The sequence below is a fragment of the Dendrobates tinctorius genome, unplaced genomic scaffold (assembly GCF_039654945.1).
Source record: "Dendrobates tinctorius isolate UK_male_01 unplaced genomic scaffold, ASM3965494v1 ptg000011l, whole genome shotgun sequence".
Classification (NCBI taxonomy): Eukaryota; Metazoa; Chordata; class Amphibia; order Anura; family Dendrobatidae; genus Dendrobates; species Dendrobates tinctorius.
Window position 1 is genome coordinate 117,353,798 of NW_027361679.1, and position 13,451 is coordinate 117,367,248.

General features: G+C 46.8%; 1 protein-coding gene across 3 annotated transcripts in view; it reads left to right on the forward strand.

The window, feature by feature from the left end:
- Positions 1 to 671: 671 nt before the first annotated feature.
- SLC39A3 (solute carrier family 39 member 3) overlaps positions 672 to 13,451 on the forward strand; it is a 131,080-nt gene continuing 118,300 nt past the window's right edge. For 2 of the 3 annotated variants that reach the window (XM_073546800.1, XM_073546786.1), the window contains exons 1-2: positions 771 to 906; positions 7,249 to 7,573. In XM_073546800.1, coding sequence (XP_073402901.1) covers positions 7,367 to 7,573 — 207 coding nt within the window. In that variant the 5' untranslated portion in view covers positions 771 to 906; positions 7,249 to 7,366. Of the gene's footprint in view, positions 907 to 7,248; positions 7,574 to 13,451 lie in introns of all 3 variants that reach the window. The other variant, XM_073546792.1, reaches the window with a different exon arrangement.

A 13,451-nucleotide genomic window follows, 5' to 3' on the forward strand; every position in this document is an offset into this window, starting at 1 on the left:
CCAGCTCCTTTGTGCAGCCCCAGGATCTGTACACCCCCCAGCTCCATTGTGCAGCCCCAGGATCTGTACACCCCTCAGCTCCATTGTGCAGCCCCAGGATCTGTACACCCCCCAGCTCCAGGATCTGTACACCCCCCAGCTCCATTGTGCAGCCCCAGGATCTGTACACCCCCCAGCTCCATTGTGCAGCCCCAGGATCTGTACACCCCCCAGCTCCATTGTGCAGCCCCAGGATCTGTACACCCCCCAGCTCCATTGTGCAGCCCCAGGATCTGTACACCCCCCAGCTCCATTGTGCAGCCCCAGGATCTGTACACCCCTCAGCTCCATTGTGCAGCCCCAGGATCTGTACACCCCCCAGCTCCAGGATCTGTACACCCCCCAGCTCCATTGTGCAGCCCCAGGATCTGTACACCCCCCAGCTCCATTGTGCAGCCCCAGGATCTGTACACCCCCCAGCTCCATTGTGCAGCCCCCAGGATCTGTACACCCCCCAGCTCCATTGTGCAGCCCCCAGGATCTGTACACCTGCCTCTCCTGCAGCCCTGGAAGATAGCACAGCAGCACACAACGGTGCTTCCCTGTATCTGGTCAGAGTCAGACTCGGACTCAGCAGCAGCACTGGAGGAGGCCACGCCCCTTCCCGTGACATCATCGCCTCTCAGGAGTAACTCCATTCTAGACGCTTCCATATCCGCGGCCAATGACAAGCGCACCTGACTGATCAACACAAAACGTATGACATCGTCTGCAGCCAATCGGTGAGGAGAGACGCGGAGGGGCGTGTCCGCGCTGAGCACACTGGAGGTTGGTTCCTGGAAACATTGGAGCTGCCGGTTGTAGTCGCCATGTGACCGGATAGCAGCAGCATGTCACCGGCAGCGAGAAGGGGCGCCATTATCACAGGTGACGGGGTGTTCCCAGGGTACAATGCTTTGCGGTGCCTCCAGGACCTGGGCAGGATGGCTGCCATCACTGAGTGCCCTGACGGGGTACAGGGAGCCTGTGACACCGCTAGCCATCAGCCGCCCATAGACTGAGGCGCCGGTCAGGCCCGGCGGCCAGTGGGTCTGATTAACCCCTTCAGCCTCGGGCGGTTTTTTTTGCTCCCTTCTCTCCAGAGCCATAATGTAGTGTCACTATTGGCCGTGTTAGGGCTTGTTAGGTGCAATTCCCCAGCTGTGTTATGGGGTGTTTTCTCTCCCTGCCACTCCGATCCTCCAGGTCAGGACGAGTGCGCACACACCAAACACGTCTGGGTGCTTTCTTATATTTATGTGGTAAACAAAAATTTGTAAAAAAAAATTAAAATTCTGCCTGTGTCTTTGTGATCTCGGGTTGGGCGAGGGCTTATTTTTTGCGCCTTGATCTGACGTTTTTAATGATACCATTTTGGGGTAGATACGATATTTTTCTTGGCTCTTATTGCATTATATTGTTATGGCAGCAAAAAAAAACATCTCTCTGGTGTTGTGATTTTTTTTTTTTTCTCCAATATTGTATTTTTATTGAGGTTTGAACGTTTTGTGTTTTTGTTTTCATATTTTTACTTTAATAGTCACTTAAAGGGAACCTGTCACCTGGTTTGGCCACTATAAGATACAGCCCCCACCTTTCAGGGCTTAGCTACAGCATTCTATAATGCTGTACATAAGCCCCCAATCTGACCTGCAAGAGAAGAGAAATAAGTTTTATTATACTCACCCAGGGGTCCGGCCGGGTCTGATGGGCGTCACAGGTCTGGGTCTGGCACCTTCCATCTTCTTGCGATGCCGCCCTCCTGCTTGCTTCATCGCTCCCGCCATTGCTCTCCTGCGCAGGCGTACGTATCTGCAAAGTACTGCAGTGCACAGGCGGCGGGAAAGGTCAGAGGCCCGGTACCTGCGCACTGCAGGAATCTGCTCGTCCCTCAACAGGACAGATGCGTACGCCTGCGCAGGAGTGCGATGCTGGGAGCGATGAAGCAAGCGGGAGGGCAGCGTCACATGGTGCCCGGACCAAACAGAGCGACACACCCCAGACCGAATCTCCCCGCAGGTGAGTATATTAAAAGTTCTTTTTCTTCTCTTCCAGCTCAGGGGCTTATATACAGTATTATAGCATGCTGTAGACGAGCCCTGAAAGGTGATTGATGGCCATATCTTATAGCGGCCAGACTCGGTGACAGGTTCCTTCTAAGCTGCAATCATCTGATCTCTTATACTATGCATAGCAGGACATCAGCACTGCTACTATTGCTAAAACCATGATCGCTTATGAACACAGGCCACAGGCTGGCTTTTACAGGAGTATCGTGATGACAGGGGTCTTCAGCAGACCTCCGGCTGTCATGGCAACCCATCGGATCACATCACTGGCGCCAATAGGTATGTGAAATGACATTTTCCCTGCTAATACGTGTTAAATGCTAATGTTAGAGACTGGCAGCATATAACAGGTTAAGAGCAATGGTTGAAGCTCCGACCCACTCGCTAATGCTATCGGGTTGCCCAACAGTTTCCGTGCGTCCTTTCTTGACCAGGACGGACCTGTAACCACTGCAGACAATCACTGGAGAAAGTGGTAATCCACTATGTTTAAAGCACCACTCCAGCATGTGACCTGCCTTATCTCTTCAGTGTTTGCTGGGCGATCCAGAAGTCACTACTCATTGTAATTGTAAGGGTACCGTTACACTTAGCGATGCACCAACGATCCCGACAACGATATGGATCGCTGGTGCATCGCTAAGTGGTCGCTAGTGAGCTGCCACACAGGCAGATCTCACCAGCGACATCGCTGGGGTCGGGGGTCGCTACTTACCTGTCAGACGCGGCGATCCTGACGTCCTCCTGCCCGCGTCGCTTGTCGGCGCCACAGGAAGCGCCCGACGAGAAATGATCCAGGACCTTCTCGCGCGACCAGAGATAATCAGCGGGGGAGAAGGTCGGAGGTAAGTATCACACGTGGCGATATCACGTCACAAAATCGGTGACTTTACAGCGATATTGCTAGCGATATCGCAGTGTGTAACGGGGGCTTAAGTCTATGAGAGCCAGAATTTGTGACTTCCAGTTAGTCAGAAATTGCAGTCACAGAATAGCCGAACGGGACCAGCTTGGCACCAGGAAGAGCTTACGTAGGAGGCTGGTGAGAAAATACTAGGGTCAGGTAACTTGGATTAATAGCACCACTGAAATAAAAAAAAAAAAAAAATCGCTGGAGTACTTTTTAAAGGGAGCCTGTCGTGTGAGAAAATTCTGCTAATAGCATTCTGAACCTGCCCGGCCCTGGTGCTGCCTGAAGGAAATTAACTTTATTGCCCCCTGCAGCATTCGGTCATAGCAATGCGGATTCAGTCACTGCTCTGTGATAGAGCGCGGCAGCTGTAACCCCAGCACTGACTGACGGCCACTCATCATTCGATCTGGCTATCAGTGCCGGAGGTGCGGTTACAGCTGCTGCTCTCTGTACACGTGGGAAACAAACCAGATTATGTGGTAAACCTTAGGTTCCTCAAAAAGCCCCATTTTTACTCTAAGTTTACACACCCATGGCATTTTCTCAAGCAGCTTCACTAGGTAGTCACCTAGACTGGCTTCCAATGTACAGGTATGCTTTGCCAAGGGTTTATTTGTGGAATCGCTGGCTACAGGTATGTTTTGCAGAGTTGAAACACAGTAGTGATGGTAAGGCATTATCTGGGCGTGCTCGTATGCTAGTAGTGTCTTTGACGTGCTTGAAAAATTTGTTCAAGGCCCTGCATGTGATGGGGTGGTCTATATTGTGCTGAGCCCTGTTCCACAACTGTTGTAAGCAAGAAAATTGTAAGAACTGCTTAACTAAGTCCTGGGGCATATCTAGGGAAGGGCTGGCGGGGCATCTGCTTCGGGCGCAGCCAGCAGGAGGGCTTCGTTGGGCTGCCTGATGGAGCAGTCCAAGGTATCTCCCAGGTGGCCACATTTTGTTGTCCACCGGAGTGGATTTGGCCGATCTTTGAGACGGCTGTCCAACTAACAACCACTCAGAGAAGGTGTAAATCGCTAAACCCCTTCCTCCAGCACTGAATTGTACTAGTGTCTTTCCTCTTCTTTGTGAGGAGGCTTTATGGGCGTGGCGAGCTGGGAATGTGTGAGGAGACTATGGGGGGAAAAGTGTGCAGTGACACGGTATAGAGACTGGGTACTATGGGGGGCAGTATAGAAAGGAGACAGTGTGGAGAGTGGGATTGTGATGAAAAGGCACATTATTATATTTATATAGCACCATTGATTCCATGTTGCTGTACATGAGAAGGGGTTACATACAAATTACAGATATCACTTACAGTAAGCAAACTAACAATGACAGACTGATACAGAGGGGAGAGAGGATCCTGCCCTTTCGGGCTTACATGCTACAGGACGGTGGGGGAGGAGACAGTAGGTTGGTCGGTTGCAGCAGTTCCGGTGTTGGTTGAGGTGATATCACCGGTAGTGGTGAGAGAGAAGAAGGTAGCGGGGTCATTGTAGGCTTTCTTGAAGAGGTGGGTTTTCAGGTTCCGTCTGAAGGATCCAAATGTGGTTGATAGTCGGACTTGTTGGGGCAAGGAATTTCAGAGAATAAGGACTATTCGGGAGAAGTCTTGGAGGCGGTTGGGTGAGGAGCGAATAAGTGTGGAGAGAAGGAGGTCTTGGGAGGACCGGAGATTACGTGAGGGAAGGTATCGGGAGATTAGTTCAGAGACATATGGGGGAGACAGGTTATAGATGGCCTTGTAGGTCAGTATTAGTAATTTGAACTGGATACGCTGAGGGAATGGGAGCCAGTGAAGAGATTTGCAGAGGAGAGAAGCGGAGGAGTAGCGAGGAGAGAGATGAATTAGTCGGGCGGCAGATTAAAGGATGGACTGGAGAGGTGCGAGGGTGTTAGCAGGGAGACCACAGAAAAGGATGTTGCAGTAGTCGAGGCGGGAGATGAGGGCGTGCACAAGCATTTTATTAGATTGAGGCTTGAGGAAAGGACGGATTCTGGAAATACTTTTGAGCTGGAGGCGACAGGAGGTAGAAAGAGCTTGGATGTGCGTTTTGAAGGACAGGGCAGAGTCAAAGGTTACTCCGAGGCAGCGGACTTCCGGTAATGGGGAAAGTGTGATGTCATTAATTGTTATAGCTAGGTCGGGTAAGGAAGATCTGTGAGATGGAGGAAAGATGATGAGTTCAGATTTGTCCACATTGAGCTTGAGGAAGCGAGAGGAGAAGGAGGATATGGCTGATAGACACTCTGGGATTCTGGACAGCAGAGAGGTGATGTCTGGGCCAGAGATAAAGGTGGTAGTGGAATCTGTGGGACTTTGAGTTGCCCCAGACCAAGTGTATAGATTGAGAAGAGTAGGGGTCCTAAAACAGAGCCTTGGGGGACTCCAACAGAGAGGGTGGGATGAGGAGGTGGTGTGGGAGTGGGAGACGCTGAATGTGCGGTTGGAAAGGTATGAGGAGATCCAGGATAGGGCAAGGCCTTTGATGCCGAAGGAGGAGAGGATCTGTATACATTATAGAGACTGGGTAATACAGGGGGGGACAATGTGAAAGGGCGCCCAGTGTGGTAAGGAGAGGATAGTCTGGAAGCCATGTACCATGAGAGGGTTAGGATGTGGGGAGACATTTTGTAAAGGGAGCACAGCGTAGGGCTGATATTTATATTCATGAGCATTAAAATGACAGTTATTTTTATGGCTATGTAAAACGTAAGCACAACTGTAGGATGGTACACAAGTAGGTTCCCAAACCATGTTTGACTATTAGAATAAACTTGCCACACAAGAGATTGTTTAAGTGGAAATTTAATAATCTACATGTTGTAGTAAATAATATACATATAAACGTTTCGGTAACTCAGGCCTTCCTCAGTGTACCGACTACATAATGGAATATTTATACGTGGTATAGCCACTGATGTCCACTATCCATAAAGGCTATTCAGACTGTTAGCATGGCCTATTGATGTGACCAAAGGAATAGATTGGTAATGCCTTATCTTTCTGTAGTATGTGGTAACTGTGACGCGGTGTCCACCGCTGGTTGTGTCCTCAGTGCAGTCATGTAACTCGCTATTAAGAAACTCACTCTAATGACGAATCCCCTCAGGAAAGGAAAATAAAGATCAAGTATTAGGATAATATAATCATTTACCAGCCTCAGAAAATGTAAATTAACCGCACCTCAGATATCAGTCCTGATAAATGATGCAGATTTCAGGTAGCAAATACATCTGAACATTAACTGTCCAGAGGAGAATGAGAAAAGCAGGCATTTTTGGTTGAATTTCTCTAAAGAAGCCCCTACTGATGACTGCAAACAAGAGACTTGTTGAGGCCAAGCAATATAATGACTGTACATTAGATCAGTGGATATCTGTACCAATCACCATGTTTTTGTGAGATGCAGAAGAGAGGAGCAGATGATTTTTGTGTGGTGCCCACTGTGAAGCATGGATGGGGAGATATGATGTAGGGGCGCTTTCCTGGTGATACTATTGGTGACTTATTCCAAATACAAGGCATAGTTGCCCAGCTTGGCTACCACCATGTTCTGCAACGATATGGTTTCCTTTCTGTTTAGTGGGATCATCACGCATGTTGCAACAGGACGATGACCCAAAACACCTCTTCAGGCTATGTAATGGCTATTTGACCAAGAGAGCGTGATGGAGTGCGGTGTCCGATAACATGGCCTCCACAATTGCCTGACCATCCAATTACATGTAATCTCTAACCATCCACTTGTGATGGTTAGAGATGAGAGTGAAGGCAAAGCAGCCAACAAATGCTCAGCACCTCTGAGAACTCCTCTAAGACTGTTGGAAAGGCCTTCCAGGTGTCTTTCTGAACAAGCTGCTTGAGAGAATGCCAAGGGTGTGTATCCTGTATCTGCCATTAGAGTGAAAGGAAGGTACTTTGAAGAATCTAAGGTTTAATGCATATTGTGGTTTTTCACACATGATTCCGTATGTGTTCCTTCTGTGGTTTTGCTGTTTACGTTCTGAATCTACAATGTGCACATACCAATAAGAAAAATGAAAACGATGAACGTGTCTAAGCTTTTGACTGGTACTGTACACCAAGCAGACGTCGTGATACACAATGGTATTCAATACTGAAATATATTTATATATTACATTTTTCATAAATTCAGATAACCTGTTTAATGGAGCATTGAAGATCAGTTGGATCGTCGTCCTTTCCTTGCTCATGTATCCTATTAATTGTACCGCTTTTTGTTTTCCTTGTAGTTACTGGAAGCAACATGACAACAAGTTGCCATCTCCCTTTCTATTCCGAAGCTGTTGCCACCCCAGCCTGACATTACTGTTATTTTCTCCATCCTCTACCAAGACCTCAGCCAACAGAATGAATCTCATTGTGGCCAAGCTGCTGTGCTTGATGGCCGTGTTTGTGTTGATGATGTTGGGTTCTCTGTTGCCTGTGAAGATTATTGATGCGGACTGTCAGAAGGCCTCTCGCTCTCAGAGGGTCCTTGCCTTGTGCAATTCTTTTGCTGGAGGTGTATTCTTGGCTACTTGCTTCAATGCACTTCTACCTACAGTGAGAGAAAAGGTATCCAGTTATTCTGATGAACCGTTATAATACCAGCACATCTTTCTTTCATTGGGATATGTGTGCAGTTCTAGAAATGTCTCTCTATAATAAGTTTTCCCATTCCTTTCATACCACTGCTACAGTTCTGTATGACTGCTTTCTCACTTTCTCCTCTTTTCATAGTCAGTGCTGTCTAACTACGCAATTGCAGTTTGCTTCTTATAAAGCATGCGATCTGGTGCTGAATCCTTTCAATGTAAAGCTATGTGCACACGTTACGGAATTCCCGCGGGAATTCCATTCCGCGGGAAAACCGCATTTTAAATTCCCGCAATTTTTCACGCGTAATTAGCTTGCAGAACGCTAGCGTTTTCCAAGCGATCTGTAGCATCGCTTGGAGAACTGATTAACAGGTTGGTCACTCTCGTCAAACAGTGTTTGACGAGTGTGACCAACTTTGTACTATTGAGGCTACCTATGCAGCATCAGTAGTAAAAAGATCTAATGTTAAAAATAATTAAAAAAAATGGTGGTGTTCTCACCTTCCCACGTCCCGCGATGCTCCCGGCAGGTCCCGTTCCCAGTAATGCATTGCGACAATGACCTTTGATGACGTCACGGTCTCGCGAAACCACTACGGTATCGCGAGACTGCGACGTTATCAAAGGTCATTGTCGCAATGCATCACTGGGAACGGGACCTGCCGGCAGCAACACTGAAGCCTGGTGACGCTGCGCCGGACATCGGAAGGTGAGAATGACTATTTTTTTATTTTAATTCTATTTTTTTTTACAGGGATATGGTGCCCACAGCCCGGAGGAGTATCTCATCTCCCCCAGACCGTGGGTACCATCCGCAACTGTTCTGCTTACTTTTTGCATGGTGGGCACAGCCACATGCGGAAAGTAAGCAGAACAATGCAATCCTATGGGTGCAGAATCGCCGCGATTCCGCAAAACTAATAAGCATGCTGCATATTTTTCCGCGATGCGATTCCGACACGGGAAAATCCGCAGCATTAGCACAGCATTGCAGAATCCCATAGGATTGCATGGTATGCAGTTTTTTTGTGTTTTCGTGGCAAAATCGTGCATTTAAAATCGCCGCGAAAACGCAAAAAAAAGCTATGTGTGAACACAGCCTAACTATGTACCCTTGTAACATTGAGGTCCATTGAACACACCTCTGTGTATCTAACATAGGGCACATTATCCCTTTCAGCACTGGGCAATTTTCAATTTTTGCGCTTTAATTTTTCTCTTTTTTCCCCGAACCAGAACTCTTTTTAAACTTTTTTTTTCGATTGACGGAGTGGTATAAAAGCGTTTGTTTTTTTTTTGTTTTGTTTTGTGGGAGGATGTGTAGTTTTGAATGACACTATTAATTTTACCATAAAAGGTACGGAAAAATGTGGAAAAATTCCATGTGGAATGAGTCGGCAAAGAAAATGCAATTCTGCCATAGTTTTTATTTTGCGTTTTATTTAATGGCCTTCATTGTGTGGTGAAAATGACCTGGAACCACAATTCTACATTTGGCGATTGGGAGTGACATTAGTTAACCGTTCAGATGCTGCTGTCCCAGACAGATGCCTGCTGTGCAACATAGCCATCATCTGCCTCCTTTCCTGAGCCCTCTCCACGTGGTCACTCCGAGGCATCGTGTACAGTTATACCCGTATGTGTGACGGGGTTGTCCAGGATGTATACATAAGCGTAACTACCGTGCTCGCAGGGGGACCTGGCCCGGAAGGGTTATCTAACAGTGATTTGCCATGCTGCTGTTGACACGAAGATATATTACTGAAGCGACAGGCGGGCTTTTCTGCAATGTATTGTAGTGTTAACTGTAAAAAGATTAATGACAGCTCATTGATCGGGGGAAGGGAGGCTGGGAGATGGGGTGGTGGGGGTTCGCCAACCCGCAGAATCACTTAGTGTGTGCGGTGAAGTGTGTGCGGTGAGGAGGCAGTGTTTGGAGCAGTGCACATTTGTTGAACGAGTCCTTAATAATAATAATTAATAATATTATTATTAATACATCAACTGCCTTACTGTGCACACTACACAGTAAAATAGATTTGGTATGCCATGCTAGGGTGCTTCTACCTTACAATACCCAGCTGACATGAGCAACCAATGGTTTCTGGAGTGGGTGAGGGGAGGACCACGGAAGTGTGCCAAAAGGAGACCGGGAGGGAGGCCTGCTGATGCCAGCACCTAACACAGCTGAATGTGCATCCAAAGCTGCATGTTCAGCTGAAATGTATTAAGGCACAGAGACCCATCGGACCTCTAAACTGTAATACTTGCCACCAAGGCAGCTGACGTCAGCATGTCAGTTACAGGCAGCGCCTAGTAGTGATGTCAAGCATCGCCCATAGCAGGCTATAGAAGAGGGAGCTTAGGAAGGTGAAAAGAAATATATGTATGTACTAGCTGAAGAGCCCGGCGCTGCCCGGGCATAGTAACTAACTGTGGTTAGTTATAGCAAATTATAATTATCCTCCATCCCATAGTCCCATGCCCATATACCCATCATACATATCCACCATCCCATAGGCCTGTGCCCATATACCCATCATACATATCCTCCATCCCATAGTCGAGTGCCCATATACCCATCACACATCCTTCATCTCATAGTTCCATGCACATATACCCATCATACATCCTCCATCCCATAGTCCCATGCCCATATACCCATCATACATATCCACCATCCCAAAGTCAACCATTATGACATCATAATGAGCGGCGGGGCTTGCAACCTATGATTACATCAGCATCGGCATGGCAACCATTATGACAGAATGAGGGGCGGGGCTTGATACACACTTTTTCCCTATTATGTAGATAGGGGCAAAATTGTTTGGTGAATTGGAACGCGCGGGGTTAAAATTTCGCCTCACAACATGGCTTAGGACACTCTCGGGGTCCAGACGTGTGGCTGTAGCTGTGACGGTGCGGATGCCAATCCTGGACATAAACACACACTTCAGCTTTATATATTAGACTAGCTGAAGAGCCCGGCGCTGCCCGGGCATAGTAACTAACTGTGGATAGTTATAGCAAATTATAATTATCCTCCATCCCATAGGCCCGTGCCCATATACCCAATGCCCATCATACATATCCTCCATCCCATAGGCCCGTGCCCATATACCCATCACACATCCTCCGTCCCATAGTCAACCATTATGATATCATAATGAGGGGCGGGGCTTGATACGCACACACTTTTTCCCCCATTATGTAGATAGGGGCGAAATTGTTTGGTGAATTGGAACGCACGGGGTTAAAATTTCGCCTCACAGCATAGCTTAGGACACTCTCCGGGTCCAGAAGTGTGACTGTGCCAAATTTTGTGGCTGTAGCTGCGACGGTGCGGATGCCTATCCCGGACATACACACATACACACACTTGAGCTTTATATAATAGATTATTACAGGAAGGACCCAGTTGCTGAAACATTATACTAGAAGGGGTCCCAGGATGGGTGACACGTTGGTCCAGAATTGGGTACATTATTACGTGGAGGTGGCAACACATGTCTTTATAGGATTTGGAAAGCTACAAGGGCAAATGCATTTGACCAACGTGTAGGTGGGGCCCCAGGTCCAGTTTTTTGAGTTGGGGCACATCGGACTCTAGTTACAGTATATACTGTATATCCAGTGGCATATCTCAAAATTCACTGCTCCAGTGTTGCACCCCCCGACCTCTTCCATTGTTGGCTGCTTACTTTATACAGCGATCACGTGCTGTTCGTAAATTTCACCACTCCAGCCGATCAGTAGCCTTATGGTCTTGTGCTATACATAAAGACCTCACCAATGAGGAAAATGATTAAATGCAGCTGTCATGTTGATGTGGGCATATGATCGCTGCAGAAAAGTATACAAAGATAGCCAAACCCCCTTTGAGCAGTGGCACTGGACCAGTGGATGTTTTAGTAGGCAAGTATCTTTACTTTTATAGCATTCCTTGCTGTTTAATTTATTTTTTACCAACAACTTGTTGGTAAAGAACCAATAGGATTTTAAAGGTAATCTGTTAATAGGATCGTCCCTCCTAAGCTGTCTATATATGCATGTAGATCATTGAGAGCTGAATAAAATGATACCTAGATATCTTATTTCAGAGACCTAGATATCTTATTCCAGAGATATCCATGTTTTTATTATATGTAAATGAGCTGTTAAAATCTATGGGCTGGACACTGATCTGCATGGGAGTCTGCCTTCAGAGATTATTTTTATGCTAGAAGGGGGCATTACCAGTGTGATGTGTAATGGCCTTTGTCCTGATTTCGCTGCAGAGCTTCCATCTCACAGGCAGACAGGGTTGTAATATTGTTACAACACAGCAGAGCTCAGAGAGAAGCAAAAAATGTATTTTTAAGAAGACACAGTTCAGTTCTCTTGTTCTGTGTTAGTCACTTGTCTCACACTTGTAACTCTCCCTTCATGTAAAATAAGCTCTGCAGGCAGAGTTATCTTGCAGGCAGCGTCCTCCCCTTAGTTGGGAAGGGGTCATTTACATATAAGAAAAACCTGGATATATAGAATAAGACATCAGATCGCAGCTATCAAGGTATCGGTTTATTCAGCTTGCTTTCTATAACCTACACACGTGGTCAAAATTGATGGTACCTGTCGTTTAATGACAGAAAAGCCCACAATGGTCACAGAAATAACTTGAATCTGACAAAAGTCATAATAAATAAAAAATCTATGAAAATGAACAAATGAAAGTCAGACATTGCTTTTCAACCATTCTTCCACAGAATTAAAAAAAAATAAATAAATAAAACTCATGAAATAGGCCTGGACAGAAATGATGGTACCCCTGAAAATAATGTGACAAAAGGGACATGTTATGCTAGATTCACATTTGTGGTTGAGTCCGCAGTGTATCGTCCGCAACCACAAACGCATGGTAACGCAGTATTTTTAGCCGCATCATCTTATGCATGACGTCAAAAAAAGCTTAATTTGCATGCTTTTGCGTTTTTAATGCGCATGCTCTCCATAGGGAAAAAAAATTTCCAGGAGATTTTCCTTGACACAAGCCTGAGTGCACTAGTGCTGACACCTGGGCAGGTGAGCATTGCTGACCCCTGACCCTTTGTTCTGTATTAATTCATTTTTCTTGGAGGATTTTCACTCCTCTTTGTGTTTTTGCCACCTCATAGCTCCATGACAGACACAAGAAGCAAAGCTGCAGTGTAAATCAAAGAAAGAAAAGGAGGAGCAAATTGTGTCATGGAACTATGAGGTGGCAAAAACAGTGTGTGTAGATGGTGATGTGTGAGTTGCCGGCAACAAAAGAGACAAAGAACAAGCAGTGATAGGGGAAACACAATTTTATTTAAAAAAAAATAAAAAATTACTTTTTACAAAATAATGTGGAGGAAATGTTATGGACCTGGGGGTGTGGAGATGGGAGGATTGGCTAAGGGTGGACAATGAAGAGATTCCAGTGGAAGGGTCAACAAAATGTGTAGGGTCTGGGAGGTCAATGATGGAAGTAGACACATTACGAGTGAAAGCATGGGACGGGAGAGACAAATTGGACAACACAGACACATTGGGAGGTGAGGGTGGTGGAGGTAGCACTATAGTTGTTTTTTCACGTCTCGTTTCTTGTGTTTTCCATGTGTTGGTTGCTGGCTTCTTCGTCTCCTTGGAAGGGTGGGAGTGTTGGGTTCCGTAACTGGCATGGTGGTGGCGGTGGACAGCCGTGTTTCCGATACAGGCATGGTGCATGGTGGTGGCGGTGGACGGCCGTGCAGGAGCAGGACTCCGCGTGTTGGTGGCGTTGGACGGCCGGAACAGGACTCAGCGTGGTGGTGGAGTGGCTTTCAACAGCACCCGGCATGGTGGTGGCACTG